The sequence below is a fragment of the Siniperca chuatsi genome, linkage group LG10 (genome assembly GCF_020085105.1).
Source record: "Siniperca chuatsi isolate FFG_IHB_CAS linkage group LG10, ASM2008510v1, whole genome shotgun sequence".
In the NCBI taxonomy this organism is placed as follows: Eukaryota; Metazoa; Chordata; class Actinopteri; order Centrarchiformes; family Sinipercidae; genus Siniperca; species Siniperca chuatsi.
Window position 1 is genome coordinate 11,751,837 of NC_058051.1, and position 26,118 is coordinate 11,777,954.

The 26,118-nt window shown below is 39.2% G+C and overlaps 3 protein-coding genes across 5 annotated transcripts; all 3 read right to left on the minus strand.

Annotated features, from left to right (window-relative positions):
• Positions 1-521: 521 nt before the first annotated feature.
• eif2s2 (eukaryotic translation initiation factor 2, subunit 2 beta) lies at positions 522-9,519 on the minus strand. 2 transcript variants are annotated; one of them, XM_044210413.1, is made up of 10 exons: positions 9,362-9,519; positions 7,590-7,773; positions 7,367-7,467; positions 6,012-6,141; positions 5,832-5,932; positions 5,276-5,424; positions 4,994-5,050; positions 4,747-4,832; positions 4,473-4,532; positions 522-1,935 (listed from the first exon to the last, which is right to left on the minus strand). In XM_044210413.1, coding segments are annotated over exons 1-10 (885 nt in total). In that variant the 5' UTR covers positions 9,377-9,519; the 3' UTR covers positions 522-1,933. The 2 variants fall into 2 exon arrangements, with proteins under 2 accessions (XP_044066348.1, XP_044066347.1); XM_044210412.1 differs by lacking the exon at positions 4,473-4,532.
• A 1,075-nt stretch (positions 9,520-10,594) lies between these two features.
• LOC122882723 (charged multivesicular body protein 4b-like) lies at positions 10,595-16,897 on the minus strand. Its single transcript, XM_044210416.1, has 5 exons — positions 16,451-16,897; positions 14,355-14,532; positions 13,760-13,874; positions 12,989-13,115; positions 10,595-11,938 (listed from the first exon to the last, which is right to left on the minus strand). The coding sequence occupies exons 1-5, from the start codon at positions 16,632-16,634 to the stop codon at positions 11,874-11,876; spliced, it is 669 nt and encodes a 222-aa protein (XP_044066351.1). The 5' UTR covers positions 16,635-16,897; the 3' UTR covers positions 10,595-11,873.
• Positions 16,898-18,389: 1,492 nt separating this feature from the next.
• Positions 18,390-26,116, minus strand: LOC122882722 (vesicle-associated membrane protein-associated protein B/C-like). Of its 2 annotated transcripts, none has more exons than XM_044210414.1 (6): positions 25,796-26,116; positions 24,244-24,396; positions 22,901-23,004; positions 22,360-22,440; positions 21,729-21,911; positions 18,390-20,448 (listed from the first exon to the last, which is right to left on the minus strand). In XM_044210414.1, the coding sequence occupies exons 1-6, from the start codon at positions 25,851-25,853 to the stop codon at positions 20,284-20,286; spliced, it is 744 nt and encodes a 247-aa protein (XP_044066349.1). In that variant the 5' UTR covers positions 25,854-26,116; the 3' UTR covers positions 18,390-20,283. The 2 variants fall into 2 exon arrangements, with proteins under 2 accessions (XP_044066349.1, XP_044066350.1); XM_044210415.1 differs by having other exon boundaries at positions 21,729-21,860; positions 25,796-26,080.
• Positions 26,117-26,118: the final 2 nt, after the last annotated feature.

A 26,118-nucleotide genomic window follows, 5' to 3' on the forward strand; every position in this document is an offset into this window, starting at 1 on the left:
TGTAGACTATCTAAAATGAAAAGCGCTAAGTCATACAAAATAAGTACTCAATTACTCAAATGCCAGTGTTCAAAAAAATGTAAAATTAGTTATTAGTACAGGGAATATGTACTTTACAATCAGCCTCTACACAAAATAATAAAAACGGACTTAAAATATTGTTGACATTTAAGTTATTAAATGACACTGTGGTAGATGTAAGTTTTTTGCATGGATAGAGTAGAAGTTTCCTAAGACGAATCTCAGCTATGTAACATTTTTTAGCCTACAGAAGTAGCAGCAACGTGGCACCCATGTTAAGATTCGGCAAATAGCCATCAAATGAGAAACAATCAATAATTGATCTCACAGAGCAAACTGTCTTACTTCACTATTTTCATAGCTATTATTTTTTTAAATTAACTATTCCACAAATTAAGAGGCACATACACGTACAAGTTGTACTAGATCCAGGGATTCAACAATTGTTTTTCAGCACAAAAGAAATTGTGCAACATGGATGTAAGCACAGAGAGCAGTAATGGAGAGAGAGTAGAATATTTTATTTTTTTTAAAAACCAGGTTTTAAAATGATTCCAGCCAGACCTTATTCACATTCTTCTCAAACAAGAACATAATATCATGTAGCCAGTATCACTGGACTGAAACTCATATCCTAGCTAGCTTGTGGCTTAAATTTCTTGAATCACACAAAATAATGACCTGTTAGAGGAGACTGATCTGAGGTGCCTGCTCATAAGCTGTTTTTCCAGGGGAAAGCATTTGGGTGTTTGTGTTATGGGACTGGCATTATTAGCTCAAGAAACCTGCTCTTCTTGACAAAATGAATTTTATTAATTTTTTACATCCCTTTAATCAAATCTCCAATGTTTGATAGAATTGGACTTCTGAAGTTGAGATCAAAAGAGGAAGAAATTATGAAGTACACAATGGCTCATCAATGCCACAAAAGCACTCACAAACACACTGTATAATTCTGTCTCTGTATCACACACAATCTCTATTTAAGTCTTCAGAGAGAAGGTGTTCTCCACTTTATCAACCCCTAGTTGTTTGACTTTGTAGTCATCTCCCGCTATAAAATGATCAAAAGGAGGTCTGTGTTAGGAGCCTGTCACAGACTAGTTACAGTGACAAATCTTCCTGTATGTATCTTTGATAAGCTAGGGCAGGAAATTCTGGACTGGCAGTTTTGTGATTTAGGGCCAGACCAGAAAAAGGAACACAGCCTTTAGTTTAAGCAATGTCGAATTCAAGAATAAACAGGTGACCACATGAGCCACATGGCTACAATTATTGGAGCAACTAAGCTCTGTCACTGTGGAGAAATGTATCCCTTATCCGAAGAAATATTCATGTCTGGTGTATGTAAAGTGGGAGAAGAAAGAATGAGGAAGGATTCAAGCCATATTAAATCAGGGTTTTCTTGCAGGAATCAAGAATCACAGCAAATGAAAAAAAAAAAACAACAACATAGGAGGTGGAGGGTTCATCAGCCAGACAAAAAAAACTAAATGCATTCAACAGTGTATGTGGCACACATCATCTGCTTACAGTGCCTGAACCCCATCTGTCAGCTTTAGATACTCCCACTCCCTGCCTGGTCAGGCCACGACACAACTAAACAACAGCCAAACCCTCCCGCAGTTCAATTCAGAGAGTCCTTTTAGCGAAGCAAGGGGTGTCCAACCCCAGCTTTGGCCCTTCTGAGGGGAAAGGGGAGGCAGAGAGAGAAGGTGGAGCCCAGTTTCGGTGGTCTTTAGTTGGCTTTGGCGCGGAGCTGCGCCCTCTTGCCCGTCACAGCCTGGAAGCCGGTCTTGATGCTGGCGACGGAGCAGCGGGAGTGGCACGTTTCACACTGCAGGAAATAGAGGCGAGTGTCCTTCTGAAGGATGGTCTCTGGGGAGCGGCAGGTGTGACACGTCACGTATTCCTCTGCAGGGGTGAGAAGACAGTTATTAGCACTGCAGTACTCACAGGAGTTCACCACACTCCTATAAACACTGTCGGACTCATGATGGACAGTTTAAAAAAGATAAAAATAGATGCAGGAGAACCAGAGATAGTCTTTTTTATTCCATGCATTCCTCTTCCTTGTCAAAACCTGGCATCTACATTATCCACAATACAACGTGGCCACCAACAGTTTGGATGGAGATTTGGGTGTGTTATGCTAGTTGCAGCTAATGTAGCCTCGATCCACTAGCTTCAAGTAGAGATGAGGAGCTGACTACAGAGGTCTGGTAAGCTCACTTTTTTCTAACTCCACACCTCCAGATTTCCCCCCCCCCCATTTTCAACTGACAAATTTCGTGCTGCTTCTGCTGGAGCCACAAAAGGCTTACATTTTTTTTCATACGCAGTAGTACTCAAGATATGTAAACAGACACTAATGTGTAAAATCAGTAGAGCGTCCCTTTAAATTATAATTGTTCTGATAAATCAGCTGTTAAATTCAAACTTGATTTGATAGAATATTAATGATTTGATTAAAAAAACAAAAACAAACCTTACATAAAATAGCAACACAGTGAAAAAAATTATTTTCCCAAGGGGATTATAAAGTAGTTATTTTTCTAAATTGATTAATTGTAAATCACACTTTGAATGTGATTTATTTTGTCTCTATTGAACTGATATGAGTGCAGTAGAGACATTTAACATGTGCACTGGCCAGTGTGTCAATCACATGCACCCGTGTAAATTCCTCAACTCACTTTTTGTGGCGTGACTGCTTTCAGTTGCTGCCAACCGAACCTTTGTGTAGTTTTAGTAGTGCTGAGCAAGACCAAGTGCAGACCTGAATGATAAATTCTGGACAGAGTTGTGATGAATGATAAAGAGATTTATTAAAAGGTTATATTTCTAAGATTTTATGTAGATTTATGTAGATATAATATATATATATATATATATATATATATATATATATATAATATATCCACAGAGCTTTTAGAAAGGTGTGGAATAAAAGCATCACTTAAAAAGAAAAAAGATTGTGAATTAATTAAAAAAATGTTGATGGGTCCAAAATAAATGTTTTGTTTGTTTATCTCACTGTGAGATGTCTGAAGTTTGGTTCCTGCTTCTAACAAGGTGAGCCAATAGTATAATGTCGTTGGTATCACGTGGTATAGTTGCCAGTTAGTGTGGAAAAAAACGGACACTGACATTAGCACATATTAGCTATTTTAGCTTAATCGTCCGAACAACAATAAGCCATAGAATTACAGTTCTGCATATTTCACCAAAATAAAACAACTACTGACAGCCATAGTCCTTACAACCTTAACTAGTGTGTTGTCACCGGTTAGATAGTCAAAGTTAGAAAAATAACAGCTTCAATCCCTGAGGAGCTACATTAGCATTAGTGACGGTTGCGTCCAGTTACCTAATGATATAGTTCCTTCAAACAATGTAACGTTATAACAAAGATGCGTATCAGAGGGGATTTAGAAGTGGGTCAGGGTCCGACATAACTGATGGCCCGAGCTGGATATCGCCACTGATTTCCCCAATCGATTTGATTCCGATTCACAAGGTCGATTCGATATTGATTCGGTTAGGACATTTCAATACACTAACAGACTAACAATACAAATTTTGCTTGGGTATGAAAAAGATTCTCAGAGAACTAATGCTGTAAGTTGTACAAGGAACCCTCTAACTTGGTGCGTTATTATAAATATTAATGTTTACATTAAGAATTGACCCTTTAAATCGCCTATAACAGAGCTGATATTTCCACTCAGATGCCCCAGTGTTTCCCCAACCATTACATTATAAATAAATATATAAAGAAAAATTTAAGGTGAAATAATGTCCCTTAATCATATACAGTTCAAGTATTGCATTTCTAAATGTTGACATTTAGAAAGAAAGATTGACATTGTTAAAAAGATTGTTTGATGACTGCTCACTCAGTCAGTCAGGTGAGCCCGGGGACCTGAATGGCAGATTTTCACTCGACTCACAAAACCTCTGCGATACATGTAAATTAGCATAATATGTTGTAGAATTTTAGTGTTATTCACGCTTTAATACTGCATGGTTATGTATCAACATTTATACGCACTGATTGTGAACTTCCTTCTCCTTACGTGTGGCGCATGGATGTGCTGTATTTAGCTCAGAGAAAGAGTTCATCAAGCTAGCAGCACAACACGTGAAAGCAGCCAAATCTGTAAAGTTTCCCCAAGTATTCCAATATTGCACCCTTGGTATGCCTTCCGATCTGCGGAGCCCAACTCGGTGTATTTTGCAGCCGGAGAAAGCTTCTCCTGGAGAGGAGCAACTAACAATGGTGGCTGGGGTCCTGCTGCAGCTCGGGGGAAACCGGCTACATCCCAGCCTCATACAGCGAAAAAATACGGGTAAACACCACTTTCTGACCTGGGTGTTTTTTCCCCCCCTTCTTCTCTTTTTAGTTACCTAGCTAATGTCAATCTGCTTGTCATAGAAACAAAACCCACACGCATCGGTTTTCTCTCTCACCGCACAGCGCTTCACTCCAGCGCCCTGCCAGCACTTCTCTGCCAGAAAAAAAATAAATAAACACACACAAAAAAATGCCATAACCTATGGACACAAAGATCGATCTCTGATTTTATGAATTGGTATCAGATAATTCAAATGAAGATCGATTTGAATCGGAAAATTGCTTTTTTTAAACCCAGCCCTACTGCTCATGCACAAAACCAAAGCATTAAGAGTCTAATGAAAAGAGTAGGTTTAATTGCTACTTACTGATATATCTTCTCAACACATTTTCTATCTGTTTCTGTTGAAATCTGCCTTTGATCACAAGCTGGTTATTTCCGTCTATGGAACCACTGTTAACAGACAAAAGGCACAAAGCAAAAACACAAATCAAACTTTCATAACAGTGCACACAGAAATATTTCCTTTCATTTGAGAACTAGGGCCTAAAATTGACACAAAATCCAATTACTGTATATTTATGAATTTCATCATTGTAAATACAAAAACGTACCTTGTTCCAAGCTCAGCCAACAGGAAAGCAAGGAGATGTTTAGGCTGACGATGCAACCTGTGATGAAGTTCATGAAAGGTCAGTTTGTAGATAGCACTTTAAAAATGTAGTATTGGTGTCTAACAAACCATTAGTCATCATATTTCACAAAAAGAAGAGAACAGAGTTTGACACAAGGCTGGAATCAGCTGAATTGGTTTTAGTCAAGCTCTATGTGAACTGGGATTGACAGTAACAGTGTTTGAGGTCAGTGTGTATTAGGTGGGAGAATGGGAGGCTCACAGTTTGCAGATGTCTGTGAAGTTAACGAAGGAGGTTTTCTTGGTTCCCACTCGGACCACCTGAGGAGGCTTCATCACGAACTTCCTCTTCTCTCCAGCCACCATGTCTGGGTTCTTTTCTCTCATGATGTTGAAGACTCTGTTCAGGAGCTGAGACAGAGATGACGCAGAGAGTTACACCAACTGTAGTTGACACCAACCATGTTTACATTAGGATAAGATCTTTAAAATTTTAATTGTTGACTGTATGTCTACAGGTTTTCAAAACAGGGCAAATGTCTGTATATAAATTGGACGGACAGAGGAGTGTGTCAGTATTCCAGGAATATAATAACCATGTCGATGGGACATTCGGAGCCTTTGTAAAGTAATAAGTATGATGTTGCCATGAAGTCAGTGAATTAGCTGTGGGCTACAACTTGAGGCCTGTTATTTTAGCCTGTATTGTTTACATTTTGGCAAATTGACACCATTAAAAGTATGCCGAATTAACTATGGGTTATTTGTTTATGGCTGAGTCTTGGTTGTGTGTGTGTGTTAGTTTACAGCTGTCCTACCTCATCATAAGTGTAGTCTCTTTCAGAGCCGGCCCAGGCTGGTCCCAAGGAGGAGCTGAATGAGATTCCATCGTTGTTCTTCCCCTCATCGTCCTCCAGTGCTAGAAACACATCATACAAACCTATTAGTACACTTGTCTTCCTTTAGTTCTCTAGTTTAAAAGATGTGTGACTTCTCACCGTCATCCTTTTCCAGTATCTCTCCCTCATCAAAGTCTACTTTCTTTGACTTCTTCTTTTTGGTAGGAAGCATCAGGTCCACGTTGTCCTCCTCCTGCACCTCTGTCTGCTCTCCTTCAATTTTCAGCTCCTGAATTAGACCAATCAGAAGTGAAATTCAGTGAAGAGATGATAAGCAATAACCACGTGAATGTGGTTAAGACAAGAAATGGGAAAGCAATGGCAGGGTTTTTCCTGCATCGAGGAATTTTTGGCACCCCCGAAAGAGGTTTTAGCCAGCACCAAAGGAAAATCACCAGCGGCAAAATGATAAGAATTGAGAATAAAATTAGCTATTCAAATCCAATCCGAATGTTTAATAGCAATTTATCAACAACTGTTGAACAAGCAGAACATAAACTTAAATACGACATCTTTTGTACTTTACACTTATTTTAATTTTATACTTATATTCACTTTGTACTTCATTTATCTTGCTTTATCTTATAGTGTATTATATTTTGATTTGCTTAGAACTTCTATTCCTGTGTGCACTGACGTGATAGTGAGCTGCTGTAACAAAAGAGTTTCCCCTTGGGGATCAATATTTCTGATTCAACTTCCAGCAGTCAACTCCCCTCTCATCCACAGCCGCTATATTGCAAACACGCGGCTGGCGTATGTGTAAAATATAGCAGCTTTGGACTGGTTCTGAAAGCTCCGCTGTGAAGCTAGCGCTAATGGGAGAGAGGACTTCCTGTGATTTCTCAAAATAAAAGCCAGGACACTATAAAAACGTAACGACCAGAGGGTGGGGCTGAGCCGAGAGAGCCATAGCAGGCACAGCGGACAATATGTAGCGTGGCTTTGGCTACATTCACACAAAATCCGGCAATGTGGCGCCTTCCCACAGGGTTGTGCAGAGGTGTGGCCGTGTTCATTTGCGCTTTAGAACGTAACCGCAGTGAAACAATCGGAAAATAACATTTTATTTCTCTGTTTCACTGCTTTGTTCTCGCTAACGCGGCTCCCTCTCTTATGAGCTTTGTATGTTATAGAAAAAAATAAATAAATAAAAAAAAGACACTGTACAGCCATACATTTATTTATCAAATGGTCAGAAATAACAGGAAAATGCATTGATTTCTGTCAAATAAGGTAAAACAGACTCATTACTGTACGCCGACCGATCATGCTTACTGTCGTGCGTAGTCACACCCTAGGAAAAACCCTGAATGGTAGAAGTGGAACAAGAAGTGCTGATGTGAAAGGGTCAGAAGGACAGAGAGGATGGAAGCAAATTGAAATACACAGCCTATGTAGTGATGAGGAGAGGAGAAAGAAGAAAAACTGGTTGTGGTTTAGTAGTGACTGACCTTTAATCCCTCCTCGACATCATTATCAAATACTTTCTTGGGTTTCTTCTTCTTTTTCTTCTGGTTGAAGAAGTTCAGGTCGTTTAAATCATCGGATGGCTCTAGAGAAGATAAAACAAACCCTGCTTAATTCTAACTTAATGCAGGCTGGCAGTTAAGTGTACGGCTTAACATCCCTCAAACTGGGGCTTTAGATGTGAGCATCTCTATTTTCTCTTATAACCTTTCTTCCTGCCTTCATCTTCATCCAGATCCAGCTCCCTGTCATCTCCAGCCTCTGGTTCTGCCTCCTTTGCCTCCACCTCTTTAGCCTCTTCTCCTCCTACCCCCTCTCCTCCGTCCTCATCCAGCATGAAGGGCTTCTTCTTCTTCTTCTTTTTCTTGGTCATGTTGGGATCGAAAATCATCTGAAGGAGAGAAGAAGAAGAGAGAAAATCAGGCTTTACAACTGCTGACAAGACTATGAAATGATGGTCAACATGGTTCTACTGTGACAAGTTTCTAACAGTTTTTCCCATGGAAGAAATCCTGTGTGTTTCAATAACCTGGCAGACCATTCTGACAAATTGCAGTTCAGCCAGCCGCTTTCTTTTTGGCCATCATCAACTGGTTTAAATACTGATACGTCTGACAACTGTAGAAAAATTATGGTAACAGGACAATGTGTTCCAGTATATATAGTTATTTTCATATATCAGGTCACCTGAGTGTATTATCACTCTTATACCAAGGCCACTTGCCATTTACAGAGTGTTTGTCATCAATTAAACACATAATTAGTTTCACCAATGAAAGTCAACTGGTAACATTAAATGATACATAAGTGTTATATATTTAGTTGCAGTTTAACATATTTTGCACCTTGATTTAAAACAGTGATTCAACTGCTCACCAGCACTTATTGAAGTGTCCTTTAATAGAATATCAAGTGACTAAAGCTGGAACAAACAGTTCATTAATTGAGTAGTCAGTCAATCAACAGAAAATTAATCTGCAAAATTAATTTCCATTTATGTCATGTTTAGCAAAAATGCCAGAAATTCTCTGGATCCAGACTCTTATATGAGATTTTTGAATGTTTGTTGGACAAAAAAAATGGAGTTGCAGCACCACAGACTAATGCCAGCCATTAAGAAACGAGTATTTTGTGTGACAACTGTAAAAATCGATAATACTGATGTTGTGATATGAGACGTGATATTATTTGGGATTTGGCTGTGCAATATTGTGATACTCTTCTTCGTCTTAATGACTATAGTTATCTCAGGTAACTATATTTCATCATATATGTCATCGTACCCATATGAACAACTAGTTAATGGCATAGACTGTATATAAATTAACAAAATCACGTGAAACTATTTTCTTAAACACCAACGGACATCTCAAATTCCAGTCACAACGTTAAATTGATTCAACGTTAAGAATCCGTATACAGTTACAGAAAAAAAAACACATTTCGTGATATTCAATTTTGATAATGTTGACCAGCATAATTCTGGCGGTTATTTCTTTCACGACTCTGTCTTAGTGTAAAACCAACTGTCCATATAGCTAGACTAAACAGAGTCAACGTTAAACCTTGTTAGCTTTTTGTTTCTGGTAACAGTTAACGTTACAGAACACTAACCGTTAGCGCCGCAGCTTAGTTAATGGCAAGCTAACACTAGCTAGCTAACTTCAGCCCTTCATCTTGAGTTATCCAACAGATGAGACAGGGCGGATTGATAAAACACGGTGAGTATTAATAATCTGCATGGTGTGATGGATCGTGATAAAGTGGTGTGCTGGATATTTTCCTGTCATTTTCGTTGGTCGGGCCGTTGTTAGCTCAGCTGCAGCCATGTGAGAGCTGGTGCGGACAGGGAGGGGAGCAGCAGTGTCGAGGCCCAAAGTCATCCTCAACGCCGATCAGATTGGATAATTCATCTAATTTCACCCAACAAGTCTACACACTGACACAGACTGAATCGCGGATAAACCGGGATGACTTACCTCGTCTCCTGACATGTTTGCGAACTGAAAAGTGACCGAAATCTGGCTACTTTTTCTTCCTCGATCAGCCCCACACTGCTGCGCCGAAAATTTCTTGCATCAGCGTTGGATCCACAGGACGCAGGCGCGAAGTCACTAAATCCCGACGTCGTTACTTTGCGACAGGCATTCCAGTTCGGAAGTGTTCAAGAGCAAAATTGCACAACCAAATCTGTTGCTAAATTTGTACATTGTGAGCTTGTAGACTTATAAAGGATATATTCCATTACAGAAAACGGAATTACAACAAAGTAACAGTTTATATAATACATATATATTATGTATGTGTTAGCAGAATATTGAAGATAATCACAATTATTCTTCTCTTCCCTACCAATGTTACAGTATGTCTCTAATAAGTATAATTTAAAGCCCCAATCATACCATTATGAACAAACCTGAACATGTAAACACTATGAGTATCAATAAGGCATCAAGAAAGAGTTCTGAACCAAAAACTTTAATCTAAAACCTGTGAACAGTTAGCATCGCCAGCAGGACGAATATAGTTACTGCTACAGGTGCCTCATACTATCTCATTACTTACATTTTCTTAATTTTAGTGTACTTAGAATGTATTTACTCATATGTTGCTTGAGATTTATCAAAATGTTTGACTCACAGTGTAGACAATGGCCTACATCTTTGTTTCTTTCTGTGTTAATATGAATTACAACTAAAATGATTGGCCTATTGGCCTTTTCTTTGTCTTCTTTGATAGTAAATTAAATATCTTCGGGTTTTGGGCACCTGGTTGGACAAAACATTCAAACTGAAGACATCACCTAGGGCTCTGGAAAATGATGATGGGCATTTTTCACAATTATAAATGACAAAACGATTAATTGATCAAGAACATAATCAGCAGTTTAATGGATAATGAAAATGATTGTTAATTGCAGCCCTAATTTGAGCAGTAGAACTGAATGTTAAGTGCATCAGTTTGAAAAGACCTACAATCAAAATGTCTTGAGTTTAAACTAAGCTACCCCTGGGACCCCTAACAATCTTACTGGTCAAGGGTACAAATTAATATTCTGTGAGCCTCAAGTCTAAAACGCTGTTGTACCCATTCATCTCATTATATTCTAAATCACAGCAGTTTCCCAGCACGACTATACAGTAAGTGTTAAACTATGACAATAAAATATACTGATATCACACGATGACAAAGTGAAAAGATACAGCTTCCACTAAAGTAAAAGAATTGAAAACCTTTAATGATTTTGCAAATAATATTCTCATCTGGATAAATAAAACATAGAAATGCAAACATGCTTGTCCATCCATCCTTGTGTTGTTTTTTTTTCTATGTAAAAAACGTACATCATGACTTTGAAAAACTAAAGGAAATACCTCTTTAAATTCCAAAATGCTGATGTTGTAGATTGACTATAATCTAATCTTTTATAAACCACCAGCTCCTTCAAGATGCAGTTAATAAAGGTGTGACAATAGTTTATTATTATTATTTTTTTTAACATTATACAATTTGAAACAAAAACCCTTATGAGAAGGACCGAGACAGACAGAGCAGGATGAAAGTGTTAGGTTTAACATCTCTCTTTCTATTGTGATCTGTATTGTGATTTCCCATTGTTGCATGCTTCACACAACCTCAACAGAACCTCTCAGTGACGGCAGAAATACAGTATATAAAAAGAGACACATTTGGGATATTTACACCAAATAACAAGAACCACTGGTGAGAACGCCTTTGAGGGAGGAAGAAGTCGCTGAAATGGCGACAGGAGGCCGGGGGGGGTTAAGGGAAAAAGCACGCAGCCTGAAACAAAAGAAGAGGTACGGATTCTGGCAAACACACAGCTCGTAGCTTCATCACCCAGCTCATGCTCAGCTGTTCTCCTATTTTCAAGAGCAGTTAACAAAAAACAGAGAGCAAAGGATTGTTATTTTTGTCAAGAAGGAAAAAATAAAAACATCCAGCAAGTTTAACGCCACAAATACAGGTAAATATGTGAGTTGGAAACAGATCTTTTAGGATTAAACTCCCATGAAAATTCCCCTGTCATCCAGTGACGTTAACAACGCCACACAGTCTGTAACACTAATCTGACAACAACTCTTTTATCGCCCCACAGAGCTCATAATGTTACACTTCAATATGAACTCTGTGGGCACTGAAATAGCCTTGCCCAGTACGAGGACCAAGAAGTGGCTAGTATTGTGTTAAATTCAAGGGTAAATATATTAGGTGACTTTGCCATGGTAAAGTAGATAGAGCTTCAATATAAAAGCCCCTAAGCACCCAGGGGTCTCCATATTTAAGAAGGGGACAGGAAAAGAGAGACTACAGCATTTTTGCTTTTTTTGTAGTGTTACATAAAGTAGATGGTCAGTTCTCCTCAGACACACAAAAATACTCATACACAACATCCTATCAGTCCATTCATTCCCCCTTGTTTCTTCCTCTTTTCTCTCTGATGCAGATATCATGTGGCAGATGCCACATTTACATGGCTTCCATCGCCCAGCGCTGCAGGTCCTCCATGTCGTCCTCGTCCTCCTCTTTCTTGGCTTTGGGGGTGAAAAGACAGGGGGGAAAAAAAGCTGTGAGAGACGTGAAGGAATTGGTACGGTTACGTTTAGCTGATCTCAGCTGGTTTCAAGACCTCATCCTGAACCAGAATCAGAAGCTGGGATCTCCGGAGTGACAAACCTTTACTTTAACAGCTGAGCTTAAAGCAAGCGTTCAACATTTTGGGAAATTGTTTGTTTGTTTGCCTTCTAGTGGAGAGTTAGATGAGAATATTGATATCACTCTCGTGTCTGTACAAGGGAGGCAGGATATATTGGTGGCCGATAAGTTAGAAAATTTAATTATTGTTCCAATAATGGAATTTCAGCCGATAATTAAATCCAATAATGCGGAGCATGGCTGTGGACTAGGGATGGCACTTAAAACCCTGGTCTGTATGGGGATTTGTTCTTCTCTCCTCTGCTCTTTGTGCTGCTGCCTGTTTACACGAGGGCAGGGCTGAGCTACACACACACACACACACACACACATCAGACATCAGACAGGGGGACAGCAGAGCACAGAGGGGCCACAGTGGAAAGAATGAAACTGACTTTTAAGTTATATTTTACTTTGAGTCGACAACGACTCAAATGCTCCATACATGCAAATAAATCCGCCAGTAAGGGAGACAGTACAAGTAATTTATCAAACACATGCTGAACAAGCAGAACATAAACTTGCAGAAATTAGATTTCTTTGACCGCTTTCCCCGCAATCAACTCGCTGTCCCCTCTTAATCCACATACCCATACCCATATGGAGCTTGTTATGCTAATAGCAAATTGTTATGAACGCTAACATAACGGTTGAGACTAATTAGCTATGTATCTGAAAATGAGTTAAATTCTTGTAGACTTTGAGGCTGACATCAACCAGTCCCTCCTCTCTACCAGCAGTACCTGTCTGCAGTTAGTTAGGCTCTAAACATATTTGTATGGATAACCATATTTCCCAAAATGTTGAACTATTCCCTAAACAAAACAAAAAAAAATATGCTGCAGTCAGGCTCACAGAGTTGTTATATCAGTTTTTCGAAAGGCTCTTACCAGGTCTGGAAGGCAATGAAGTAGAAGGCACGTTGGGGAGGGGGACGTTCTCTGATCCCCCGATCTCCAGCAGGTTTTTGTCCAGCTCCTCCTGTTCCAGCTCATCCAGCTCTGCCAGCAACTCATCCTGAGAAAGAAAGCAATCATCATGATGAGGACAAACACAAACTAATTCTGCAACACCAAAACCCACAAAAGATATTGATCGTAATAAAACATCACAGATTAAATTTGTCAGTTTTATTTTAATTTTCAAAATTAGTGTGTGGTGGTATAATCTGGTCCTAATCTTGTGCGTCTGTCCACTTATTAAAACGTCTCGCTGAGAGTTTATTTAAAATACTTTATCAGTTGACTGAGAATTTGAGAATGAGCATATAGTGAATACCATCAATTGTGGTGAAGTTGGTCTATGAATAAGAGCATTCAAAAATAAGGCTGATTCAACAGCCTTAATGCCAGAGTAATGACTCAAGAAACACAACAAACTGTGTTTAGCCTGGGTCACAAAACAACACTGGGCAGCATCAAGGATGATGCTGAACTTTGCTCTCCCGGGTTAACCATGTGTTATCATCAGTCCATCATTCATTATTGTGTGTTAAACTCAGAAGAAAAAAAAAAAAAAAAAAAAAACGTCCTCAGCTGACGACCAGTAATATTTCTGGGTCAGGTGTGGAAAGATCTGTAATGTTAAATTACCCAATTTTTTTACACAACTGTAAAAAAAATAAAAAAAATAAATTTAAATATTTGAAAACCATCACCCACCTCATCAAACTCCTCTCCAAAGCCGACAGGTTTAGAGATGGCGTCAGAGATTTCCTGGGCCAGCTCCTGCTGCTCTGTAATGTCCTGCATCAGGTCGTCCACCTTGTCAATGTCCCTGAAACAACAAGCAGGGGAGAATTCATATGTGAGTAAAACTGAATTTTAACCAAGCCTCATGTACCTATACATACTGATAAGTGGGCAGAGTGACGCATAAGGCGTGCAGCAATTACCTCACATGTGCAACTACTGATGTTGCCCATTTCATATATAAGTTAGAAGTATTTTAGCAGGGAAATGTTTATGAATGCCTGTTTTTATTATAATTTCTTCATATTATTTTTTCTGTTTTTGCTGTTGGGTTTGGATTAGGGAGGTATTACTGCATATGGGTCAAATCCTCTGTATTTTGTTATGAGCAAAGCATATTCCTCATAATCTTTCTATTGATTTATAGCAGACTGAATCTTTTTTTCCCCCTGTAGTCTCATGAAGGCAATTTAGAAGCAGCAGGCTACAAATATACTATTTTCATAAACAGGTTTCACTTCAGCCAATCGTTTAACTTTATCAGTGCCCGGGTGCCCGCTCTTACATGTTTTCATGGGCAGACTTCATGGCCTTGGCAGCGAAGCCCATGTTCTTGAGCACTTCAGTGTTGGTGTTGGCATTCTCCAGAGCCTCTCTCTGGAACTCAATGGTCGACAGCGTGCCGTCAATCTGAGCGAGCTGCTTCTCATACCGTTTCTTTCTTTTCAAGGCCTGCAGAGCCGCTGAGGAGAGAAAGACAGAAGGGAATCAAGATGAATAGATTGTCACAAAAATAGATTGATTATGTAGAAATGTAATTGAATAACAGTGACGTAAAGCTGTGAATCAAGGGGATTGTTTTGTCCTCATACAGGAATTATTGCCAGAATAAATGGTTAAACATTTGCAGTAGTCGGCACCATATCTTCTGCTCTGTGAAAGTACAGTGATTCACCGCTGAGTGGAATCATAAATAAAATGCTTACACACTAATCTAGTATGTTAGTGACAGTTAAATCAACAAGGTGGACAATTACATATAGCTTGTGAATGGCGCTTGGCTGATGAAATGGAAAAAGTGGAAAGGAGAAATGAATTAGCCACAGCAGTCACATGACCACAACCACTAACTCACACCTGATGCTGTAGTGAAACTATCAGAGAGCGTCATGCAGGGTTGACTAATTCTGTCAACCTTTGTGGAGTTGGAGGAGGAAATAATTCAAGCCAAGTACAAGAACAAAGCTTTTTTTAATTGAATGCACTGTAAAAGGGTACAAGGGGTCTGCAACTTCTTTATCAACTGAGTATCAACCAGTGATTCTTCACTTGATGGATAACCTTAAGTATAAGGTGGGGCAGGGTAATATTAATTTATACCATATCATTGTAACAACAATAATCCATTGGTCAGTCTGTCCAACACTTAGGTCGAGAGAAACATATCTCAGTAACTATTGGTCAAGTTGGCATGAAATTTGGTTTGGGTATTTGTACTTATGAGGGATGATCTCCATTAAATTACGAGACCCCCTGAACTATTGTTTTGCACCACTGTCAGGTCAAAATTTTACCTTTAATCAACACTTTCATGCATAACAAAACTACTACTGCCCAGACTTCCAAATTATACACTACGGATATTCATGGTGCCAGAGGATTTATACTACCATATTTGGTGACCCCTTGATATTCATTCTAGCCCAAAGTGTCCATTTGCACACAAGTAATACTCAATAAATTCAATAGCCAACTCACCACATTCATTATCCCCTAAGTGCAAAACACTTTCATTTTAGACACTCCAAGTGCTTTGCTCTAATGCCATCCTCAGGCCTAAATATCAAACTTTGCCAACAACATTCTAAGTTTGGCTTCCTTGCTCTAGCTGATGTCAAATGTGCTTTACATCAACTAGAGCAGTTAACAGGTGCCCTAACAGACCTATCTCTTTATTATATTTGTATCATGTTGTACTAGTGTCAGAATAGGGTCTTCTGGTTACTGTAATATTTCTGTTTCCATATTGCTCACCATTACTAGAGATAAACAACGTTAAGTTTATGGGTATTTGTTTCTGGCATTATTAGCTTATATAATAATCTATCAGGCAGATGTAGGACCCGCTGGAGATCTGTAGGTTTGTATACAGACTTCTGACCAAGGCGCAAACACGCCCACCTATCTGACAGTGATATCACGTCCTTTTAATATGTGCAACTCCAATGCTCAACCCTTGTCCTGACACACAGAGCCAGTAACTTTATTGCCAGTCTATCTGCAGTAGGACATCTAACTGCAGCTGTATCACCTGCCACACCAAGTCTTTTGATTTTTAAATGGCCACTTATCAATCAGACGAAAACATGATCACCAGAGATAAGCTGGAAAAAGACAAGGCTACCTCAATGAAAATAAGTTAACGATAATCAATAATCACATAATCAAAACTCATGCAAAATCGACAAACATTCACTTATCTCGAGTGGCAACCCTGGCCGTGATAACGACGCTAGATGAGGCTGCCAACAGTTATGACAGCTCGGGAAAGTTAACGTTAGCCAACTTAGCTAACGTGCTAACATTTAGCTTAGGGTAATTGACCAGGTTATTTTATGATAAAGAGTAGAAACTATCAGAAAATACGCCCTGATATCTCACCTCTTTTGTTTTTCGTGCCGTTCTTCTTGGCAATTTGCAGTTCCTGTTCGATCTTTTTCTCTAGAAATTCCTGTTTCTTCGTTAGCATCTCCTCCGTCTCTCGGAGTTTCTGGATCGCCTCCTGTGGGCTGGGTCCCTTTGCTCCTTTTCCTCCTCCTCCAAATAGCTTACCGAGCAACGACATATCTGGGATGCTACAACAAACTAATTACAAAAGAAAATAAAACAAATCTGCGAAATACCCGAGAAAATCAACCTTAGCTACCTCGCTGCTAGGCTACACTGACACTTCGCCCTAGCCTGGAACCTGGAAGGATTGTTGATGTTTTCTACTTCCTGGATAAGGCCCAATGACGTTATGTTGCCCGATGATGGGTGGGCGTTCCTTAATGGATCTCTGTCTCATAGATGGACGACGCGTCTCCACTTCCTCCCACAGTACAAACATGAAGCCAAAATATCCCGGATACGGGAGCTGCCATCTTGCGCTGGTGACGTCATTTGGAGCCAGAGTCCGCGCAGTAGTGACGAGTATTTGACGTGTACTTTTTTAGTTTGTCTCATGTCCCATCCGCTAACATGGAGGGGGCGGGGTTTATAAACTATACTGCAGGCAGCCACCAGGGGGCAATCGAGATGTTTTGGCTTCACTTTTCGTCCATCTTTATATACAGTTTATGCTCAGTCTCCATCTGCTGGACAACTGGAACTCTGAAAATTACTCTATCGCCTTTAATGTATTTGTTAAACCATCCTTACTTTGTTTTATCATTATTCTTTTATTATCTATTTATGTTTTAGACTTGTTTTAGCATTCTTTCTACTTTTTTTCCTGCGTTTTGTTCTCAGGATTGTACATAATTTAATTCAATAAAGAATTTCTAGTAACTGCTCCTGGGATCCCGATTTAAGTTTAGTTTTCTATACTTAAAATATATTAAGTTATTTAACACAATATAACTGAAGTATTTTGCTGAAATTTGCTGACTATCTGCTTTATCATCACTGATACTACTGTGACCAGAGGTGCAAATGCCTTCAAGACCCCTTCCACTCAAACGTGTCTTGCTCATTGAACATCACAGTGCAGAATGATGTATGTGCAGAGTTTGGTACTTGAAGGTTGTTTTCACATTCATCGCCATGTAAGTGGTGTACGTACGAGCAAAATTAGTTTGAAAGCCAATCACGGACCAATATTCAACTTACACGAGTATGATTTGGAAACTTGAAGCTATTACACAAATTATTATTCAAATCAGATAATTTTTTACATGTCCTATAACATGTCAGAGGGGCTCTATAAGGTTTTAAAGGGGTACTCCACCAATTTAGAATAGCATTAATAAATAAAGTTTGGTCACTTGCAACAGAGAATGAATAAACGGTCAAATTGATGCAGCAGAAAGCCATAATATTCTTACTTTTACTCCCTAGTATGGGTAAAGCTTCAAAAACACAATCAACCAATATCATCTTTTCTCTGGACCCTCCCTACCTCATAAGCGGCCATATCTTTGTAACCTCTCACCCCCACTTTGTAATGGCTTTCTGCTAAAAATGTGTAGTCTCAAACCACTGATTGTAACATGGCAATGAGTATAAGGTCCCTCGAGGGCCACAGAAGACATTATACTTCAGTTTTCACAGACTGAGTAGCACTCCATGTGAAGAGTAAACTAATCTTCATGTGTAAAATCAGTAGAATGCTCCTTTAATCCATCAAGAGCAGTTAAACATTTATATTTTCTTCCAGTAGTGAATAACCCCCTAAATAAAGGCATTGGTTTAGTGGTTCTGCACCCCAGATGTTTTTTTTTTTTTTTTTTTGCTAGTCTGTTTTTGCAGCCACACACACACACCTTTCAAACTCTTTTCAAAGACTGCAATATTAACTAAATGAGAAAAAAAAGAGTAAGCTTTTCACAGAAGCAGACAGTTGGGGGTTTATGGATTTTAATTCATTATGATGCTACATTATGATGATCCATGGTGGTTGTTTAATTGATTTCTTCCTTTACTACAGTATGTTAATAACTTTGCCAGTTATCTTTTTAAGTCTTTTTATTTTTATATACATACAAAAGAGTATCCAATTATTGTGTGATTACATTGTGTGACTGTATCTTTGCATGTGTGGTCTGAAGCACTGATGCCTTTTTCTTTAATGTAGTGTGTATTCACAGGTCAGTCCTCCTCCCAGCCGCCCACATTCCTACTTCTTTGCTCCCCGAGCTCCCTCTGGCAACAAAAAATACAGATATTTATTCTTTTTTCTTTTTTAACCAACCTGCTTAGATGGTCATGTGATAGCCGAGATAATACAGCTGTGTTGTCTCTGTTATCTCGCAACCACCAGAGCCCAACAGGAAACAAAAGAAAAATATAATCGAAAGGAAACAAACACACACAAACTGATAAACCAGCCTCAAGATGGTCCCTTTTGAAAAGACAGTAATTTTCCTTGTTTTGCTAAAATAACTTCAACACTCAAAAAAAAAAAGAGAAGATAATAATAATCATAATAAATCCATGTCATTTCATGCAGACTGCTGAGTGGACACTTGAATATAGTGCATTTGAATATTATAAACATCAGAAGCATCGTGGCTAAATGATAATATAAGGAGAAAAAAAAGCAAACAACTGCTGTAATACACTAGAGGACGCAGATACAGTAATCCATGGGCAAAATTAAACTAGGTGGCCAAACTATTGTTACATACTGTATGTTATATTTTGAAAATGTCCGAGTTGGTTTTGCATGACAAGTTTACTGCTTGAAGGGAATTTTTTTGTTTCTCTCAACTTGAGGAACTATCAAGAAAATTAAAGTGTTAACTACAGTTGTGTTTTTGTACTAGATCACTGTGTAGCATAAATTCTTTATCATAATCTTGATTTTACTGAGTTATATTTTACATATGGCCCAAAAATAGATTTATTGAATTTCTACTGATTCCTTAGTCTGGTTAGCGACTGAAATGATCAAAGGCTTTAATCTGATTTTCAACAAACACCCCATTTTCTGTTCTGTAGAGGAAATGTGTTCAGATGATAGCTTTGTTTACAAACCACCCCTCTTCTCTTCATTCTAATACAGCCTGTGATTTCACCATTTGTGGTCTCCTTACATAAAAACCTCCACACGCAGTCACATCAGCCCTCCTGCAGGAGGCAAAATCAAGAAGACGTACATACACACACATGCACAGCTTTTACTGGCTCACATTTTTACCACATACTCTTTAGAAGACAATACATAGAGTTTGAGTCTAGAAAAAAAGTCTTTCACTGATCACTTGTGTTCACCTCTCCTTACATATTATCAGTAATAAGTGGAAGAGAGATTATCAGATGAGGAGTGTTAGATCTTTCTTACAGACAATGTGAGTGAGGAACTTGAAGACTTAAGAATCAATGAATGACTTTTGACATTTAGCCAGCGTGAAGCCACTTCCACACACCACTAACTGTTACCTGTGCAAGTTGCGGAAGATCATTAGGAAGGAGGGATGGACGGAAAGAACAGATCAGAGGTGGTGATTATTTCACAAAAAAAAAAACAAAAAAAAAAAAGGCAAGACCTGTGACAAAAACGCTCGCACTCATGGTTTAACTTGGGATCGCCTTCCTTTGTTTTCTTTTTACACATTAAATTATTTTCCATCCAGACAAACCATCATGATATTGCCTTAAATGTTAAAAAAAAAGAAAAAAAAGAAAGAGAAATCAACATAAACCCAGAAGACATCTCCGTTGCCGTCATTGACGCGTGTCCTCCCGAGCACGCCGTCCATCCATCTATCACTGTGCTCTGTCTGTCTGTGTCTCTACAGGGCCAGCTTGCCAATGATGACTCCAATGACAAAGAAGAGCACGCAGAGCGCCAGGACACGGGTGCTTAGAGCTTCGTCCCTCATGGCCGAGGTCGCCATGGACGAAGAGTGAGGAGCAGCCACTAAGGGCCCCTTTCTCTTCCGCAGCCCATCATCCTCCTGTGATAAAGAGAGAGGAGTCAGAGATACAGTCAAAAAGCTCAGCACACACACAAAGTACCATCATAGTGGACAGCCTTGTTTTTCACTGAGCTGTTGCAAGAAGGTATAATATTGCTGCCTTCAAGCGCTGTCAGAAATATCCAATCACACAAATCCCCAACATATTACAACACTAGAGTCTTATGACAGCTTTGTTGCCTAGGGGTTAGGGGTTAGGGGACAAGACTCTAGATCAAAATGTAGAAGAGCATACATTTAATGTAAAGAAATGATTGTTACAGCAAAGCACATGACCTCTGAATCAGTTACTTGTCTGATGGATTTTTTTGTCCTTCAATCTGCCACTATAACATAACTGTGTGCCATTAAAAAAAAAAAAATCCTGATACCAATATCTGCCTCTGCATTCCAAATTAAAAATAAAGGAATGTATGGCTTTTGGAAGGTGCTGCCTTGCGGACGTCTGTACAAAGCAGAACTGAGGAAACCATAGGACACTTGCTGTTGTTTTGTATGTTTTTGTAAGCAAACTAACGAAGATAAAGGCATGTTGTTTTACAATGGATATAGTGTACCCTCGCTCCCCTAAGTAATTGCTTACATAAACCTTGATTGATAAACAATGTTGAATGCAATATTTCCTCTTTATTCTTCTCACACAGGTGCTAACAACTCTTTCAACAATGGATCTTATTTCTGAACAAAAAGCACATGAATGTACAGAACTGCTATCTGACTTGACAACAATATTCATCCAACAAGTGCATGAATGCAACCAGATAGTGAGGAGCAGTCTATCAGGACAAGCTACTCCCTTAGCCCCCTCAAAGACTGTAATATAGAGATATGCAAGTCTACAGATGACGTCATTTGGTAACTTCTAGCTACATTTTTAACAACCGACAGCTACTCTCCCTGCGAAGAGTTGGCAACACTGGTACAGCGCAAGAGGGAGGAGCCTTTGGACTAAAGCTCTGCCATATGCAAGAAAAGATTATTAATTTTTAATTGAATCATTTGGAGGCTGTTACTCCTGAAAGAGAGAACAGTATTCCTGGCACCGGTGCCTCTAGTTTTATGATGGCCATCATTTAAATAAAATTTCAAAATCATTTACCCTGTCATTTTATTTCAGATGTTGTGACACCTCATGCAAGATTGAAACTCTCCAACTATTTTTTACTTTACTGTGTATGATCGAGGAAGTGCTGGAGTAGAAAATACAAGGCTGCGAGAAAACACAGACAGAATGCCTCTTTTGTTTTTGTGCATCTCACCCTGATCTGTTTGTTTTCTTCCCGTAGCCTCTGCACCTCCATCTGCAGCCGCTTGCACTCCTCCATGATCTTCTTCACCTCTCCGTCATCAAGCGAAGCACTGGCTGACTTGGGCAGCGTGGAGTGCTCAGTCTTAACAGAGGAGGCAGAGGAAGACACAGTTTTGTTGCTTTCACTCTCATGCTGTGGAGAGAGTGAGGGTGGGGTAGGGTGGTGGTGTGAGAGTAGAGGGAGAAGAAGGAAGGGGGTAAAGAAACATGCAGATACATGGTAGGGAGTGAGATGAAAGTACAAACAAATCATAAATGAATAAATAAGCATGTAATGGGTGATACAGTGATGTGTCGCTGATGGGTAGGAGACTTAGAAAATACTGAGTAAAAGGGAAAAAATGTAACTCTTAAGAAACATGCAATGTGAATGTTTCAATCTGATTTTAATCCTTAAAGTCTAAAATGGTTATCATAAGTCTGCTTTTATTTAAGTCTGTGAAATACATGATGTAACATTTACAAGTTTGTAGATCTGATGGGGATGTGAGAAACTGACTTTTGTGCATCTACACCGGACACTTATCGACTCGCTTAACAAATGCACAACAAATGCCCATTAACTCAAGAGTGAGACTTACAGTTTTGTCATTTTCTAGAGGCATCTCAAATGAACATCTCAACTTTGAATCCATCAGTTCTTCAGGCTTTGCCTCCTTCCACTGTGGACAAGAATATCAAGAGTAAGTAAGTTAAGCTTTATTTATATATCACTACATATATAATATATTTATAGAGGGAAAGAGAGACAGACAGGAAGAAAATACAGTAAAAGTTCATACAGGGATTCTTCAGCAACAGATCAGTTTAGTTTATCTTTCATGTAACTCAAAGGAAACGCTCTAAAGAAATGATCTTCTAAAAGATTTGGGACGAGTATTATAAATGTATGGCTTTGTCCCCATGTTTCAGATTAGTTCCTGCACACTGAGACAAACAGATGTAAACTGCAATATTCAAGAGTTCAGCCAGAGGCTCTGTAGGTTTCTGAAAGATATAAATGCCTACAGTATGGTTCATCAAGAAAAACTCACGGTCAACAGTCACATAGTTTAAGGAATAAATATCCTTGAGCTCAATAAAAATAGAATCCCAAATCATATTATATGCTCTGGTACTCACAACTCCTTCCATGTCAGTCATGTCGTATGGAGCCAGCATGGACTGCACCATGAATTTGTGTTTACTCTTTTCATTGGGGTCGTAGTCAAAAGGCTGTAGCATAACTGTGGACAAAAACAATAACAGAATGGAGAGCCAGAACATTAGGGAAAGACTAACTTAACCCATAACAACTATTACGCAACCTGCAAACAAAAAGACGTCAGTCAGGTTTAAGATATGGGTTACACTGTGACCCGCTTACTCCTCATGAACTGACTACTTGTCCTGAAATGTTAATTTTTATGCCTGGATGACCATTTACACAATGATTATGGTCATAATGAATGTTAGAAATTCTGTTTATCTATTTGATTTCCAAACAGTAATGAAGACGATAGATGGGACCATTTTAATTCAAACATCAATATAACAGAGCAAGGAAAAAATTACAACTCAAGTTATTGAAACTGTCTTTTAGAGCTTTTAGGTGTTTTTGTCCCACACCACCTTACTGAGTTGTGAAGGCTTCCACCAGAAATCCCCTTGCAACCTTGCAGGGAGACTGCTGGGCTATGCGGAAAAAAATAAATATTACAATATCCATTAAGACATTATTTTAGTTTCAATACATATAGAAATTCTATATCGTGATTTATGTGATTTAAATGATATTTATTCAACCCAACTATATTTATCATTCCTAATTCTTCTTTTATTATTCAATAACTTGGAACAAGATAGAATTGTGCAGGTGTCTTTCATCTTTTTGTGCAGATTGTAGTTACCCAGCACCTGCAAAGATTTTACAGATATGCCTCCTGATGCTTTTTCAACAATATTTCTAACCTCAAGTGGTCGACTTCTATATCAGTACAATCACTGGTAGATCTGAGGATAGAAGATTTATTTTGGTGCTGAAACACAATACATGCTGGCTGGTAGTTCGGCATTTATTGTTCTATTCCTGGAACTATATCAATTTAATCATAGGAGACTAGATTTCATCTAGGGTTTTGATTATCATGATAGCCTGATATAGCTTTAAGATTGTCTTCTCCTTGTGTAACACCTTGCATTAAAGTAAAAAGATACAATTTTCTGAACTTATTTTAGTGTTGCTGTTGGATGAAATGATCAATAAATGCCTCCTTCTGCTAGGCCATTAGATCCACAATGGTAGTGATTTTTTTCCTCAGATACCAAATACCTAGCCCTAATTTAGACATATTGTCTGAAAGAAACAATAGATCATCACATTGTTAAGGCACTAAGTCAAAAATACAGATATCAGATTGTATCAGTATCACATTTGACTGGGCGTTTCACCTATGTTGCCAGAGGATACAAATTTTTTTACGAACCAGAGACATTGATGGAGGTGCCAGAGTCAATGATGCCGCTGTTTGGGCGCACACAGTATCTGCGAGGTGCGGTTGTCTTGACTTTGAAACACACATTTCTATCTGTGGGGTTGGTGAGCTTCAAAGTGGCAGTGACGACATCTGTAAACGGGCCTGAGGAGGACACAGAGAAACAGCACAGTGACTCAAGGGTGTCTACTAGTTTGGGTACAGGTATTTGTTTGTCATTGGTGTGCGTGGCTTAGATTCCTGGTTAAGACTCAAGACTCACTGGGCACTTGAACTTGTTTGATAAAGTGCATACACATATTGTGTGTCTGCAAGGATGAATATGTGAGTAATGTTTGTGAGGGAGTCCACAGAGCCTACAATAAACATTGCACATTAAACATTAAAACAGTGGAAAAAGCAGCAAAGTGTGCAAGCGCTTACTTTATTATTCATGCCCCGCCCTCAGCCAGAAACTGGATGCTGTAGAAAACTTACTAGAGGGGTATCTTTGTGACATACAAGTGCTAATGTTTTCTTGTTGCTTGTGTAGCATGTAGATCACCCACACAGTGTCCCTCATAAAACCACCTGACCATGTTTAATGACTCCAGACTGGAATATTTAACCTTTTTTGAAAACAGAACCCTGGTTTTGGAAATGTGTTTTGGACAAACAACCTTATTGTGCTTTGTGTTCTAATCAGTTACATTGTGCATCAGTGACTGAGTGGGTGTTATGCATCTTCTCCTGCTCATCTTTGCATTCAAAGCTCTGTAATAAATCAATCAGCGAACAACCCACTACTGACTGATCCCATCACCTTAGGCCATCCCTTGACCTATTTCTACAGCAATATCACACCCAAAGGCAATTATCTCAGAATATAGCCATTATCCCTCGCACTCCAGCTCAGCCTGTATTTTCACAATCATTCTGCCTGGACATAGAAAAGCTGGAAAGGAATTCAAGTTGCACAGTGAGAGTAAATGATAAAGCACTCAATCACCGTCTGCCAGTTAATAATATTGGGAAATAAGCATGGTAATAAGGATAAGCAATGACACCCTGACCGTAGAAAATACTAGAATAGTCACTTCTTGGCAGCCGGGTGTTAGCAACAACACCGAAGGGAGACGTATGCCAAGTATTTGATCATAGCACAGTGTTTAACATGCTGTCAGAGAATAAAAGACAAGACACAGGGAGCAAATTAGTGATTTAGAGAAATGGGACGGCGGGCCTGCCCTGACGCTGCAATGACAGCTAGCAATTTTGACTTGCTAGCTAGGTTAGCTCAATGCTATCTAGTTAGCTAGCTAGCATCGTCGCACACTGTGTCGTTTCACCTGTCATCGCCAATGCTGTCGTACACACAATGTAGACTACAGCTAACGCTGACTATAACCGCCTAATTTAATAACAGAGAAAAACTAATAACGATACATTAGTAAACTTATACTTGTTAATTCAGAAATCGCTACAGTGGCTATCATTAACGGCTTCTAGGTTAGCTACCTAGTCCCCGGCCCTGCCCTCTACTTCAGCATTAGCTAGCTGTTACCTCTGAATTTCAGTTCTTGTTGTGGCTCTAGCACCAGGACTTGTTCTGGTCTGGCCATGTCCCAGGGCTTCTTCCTGTCGTGACGGCGAGGACAACAATATTTTACCGCAGGTCGCCCGGAGAGGTGAAGCAACTGGCCCCCGAAGAAACAACCCGGCCGTCCACGGTTTTTCTACGGGAGGGAAGGAGGAGGATGATGATTACAAATGCACCACCACTCGGACTGACTGACTGCCACCGACAGCTGCTGGGAGCTAACGTGCTAGTGCTAACTCTGCTAGCAGCGGAAGGAGAGACGGGAAGGAATGATGATGGTGACGTCA

Coding starts and splice junctions, on each gene's coding strand:
- eif2s2 (XM_044210412.1), bottom strand. Junction 7,468..7,589: donor AGATGAAGGCAGGAAGAAAG/GTTATAAGAGAA, acceptor TATCTTCTCTAG/AGCCATCCGATGATTTAAAC. Junction 6,142..7,366: donor ATGTCGAGGAGGGATTAAAG/GTCAGTCACTAC, acceptor GGTCTAATTCAG/GAGCTGAAAATTGAAGGAGA.
- LOC122882723 (XM_044210416.1), bottom strand. CDS start 16,634: ATGTCGTTGCTCGGTAAGCTATTTGGAGGAGGAGGAAAAGGAGCAAAG. Junction 13,116..13,759: donor TTGGAGAGGAGTTTGATGAG/GTGGGTGATGGT, acceptor TTTCTTTCTCAG/GATGAGTTGCTGGCAGAGCT. Junction 11,939..12,988: donor TTCATTGCCTTCCAGACCTG/GTAAGAGCCTTT, acceptor TCACCCCCAAAG/CCAAGAAAGAGGAGGACGAG.
- LOC122882722 (XM_044210414.1), bottom strand. CDS start 25,853: ATGGCCAGACCAGAACAAGTCCTGGTGCTAGAGCCACAACAAGAACTG. Junction 23,005..24,243: donor CACCTCCATCAATGTCTCTG/GTTCGTAAAAAA, acceptor TTTTGTCCACAG/TTATGCTACAGCCTTTTGAC. Junction 20,449..21,728: donor AAGAAAACAAACAGATCAGG/GTGAGATGCACA, acceptor TCTTTATCACAG/GAGGATGATGGGCTGCGGAA.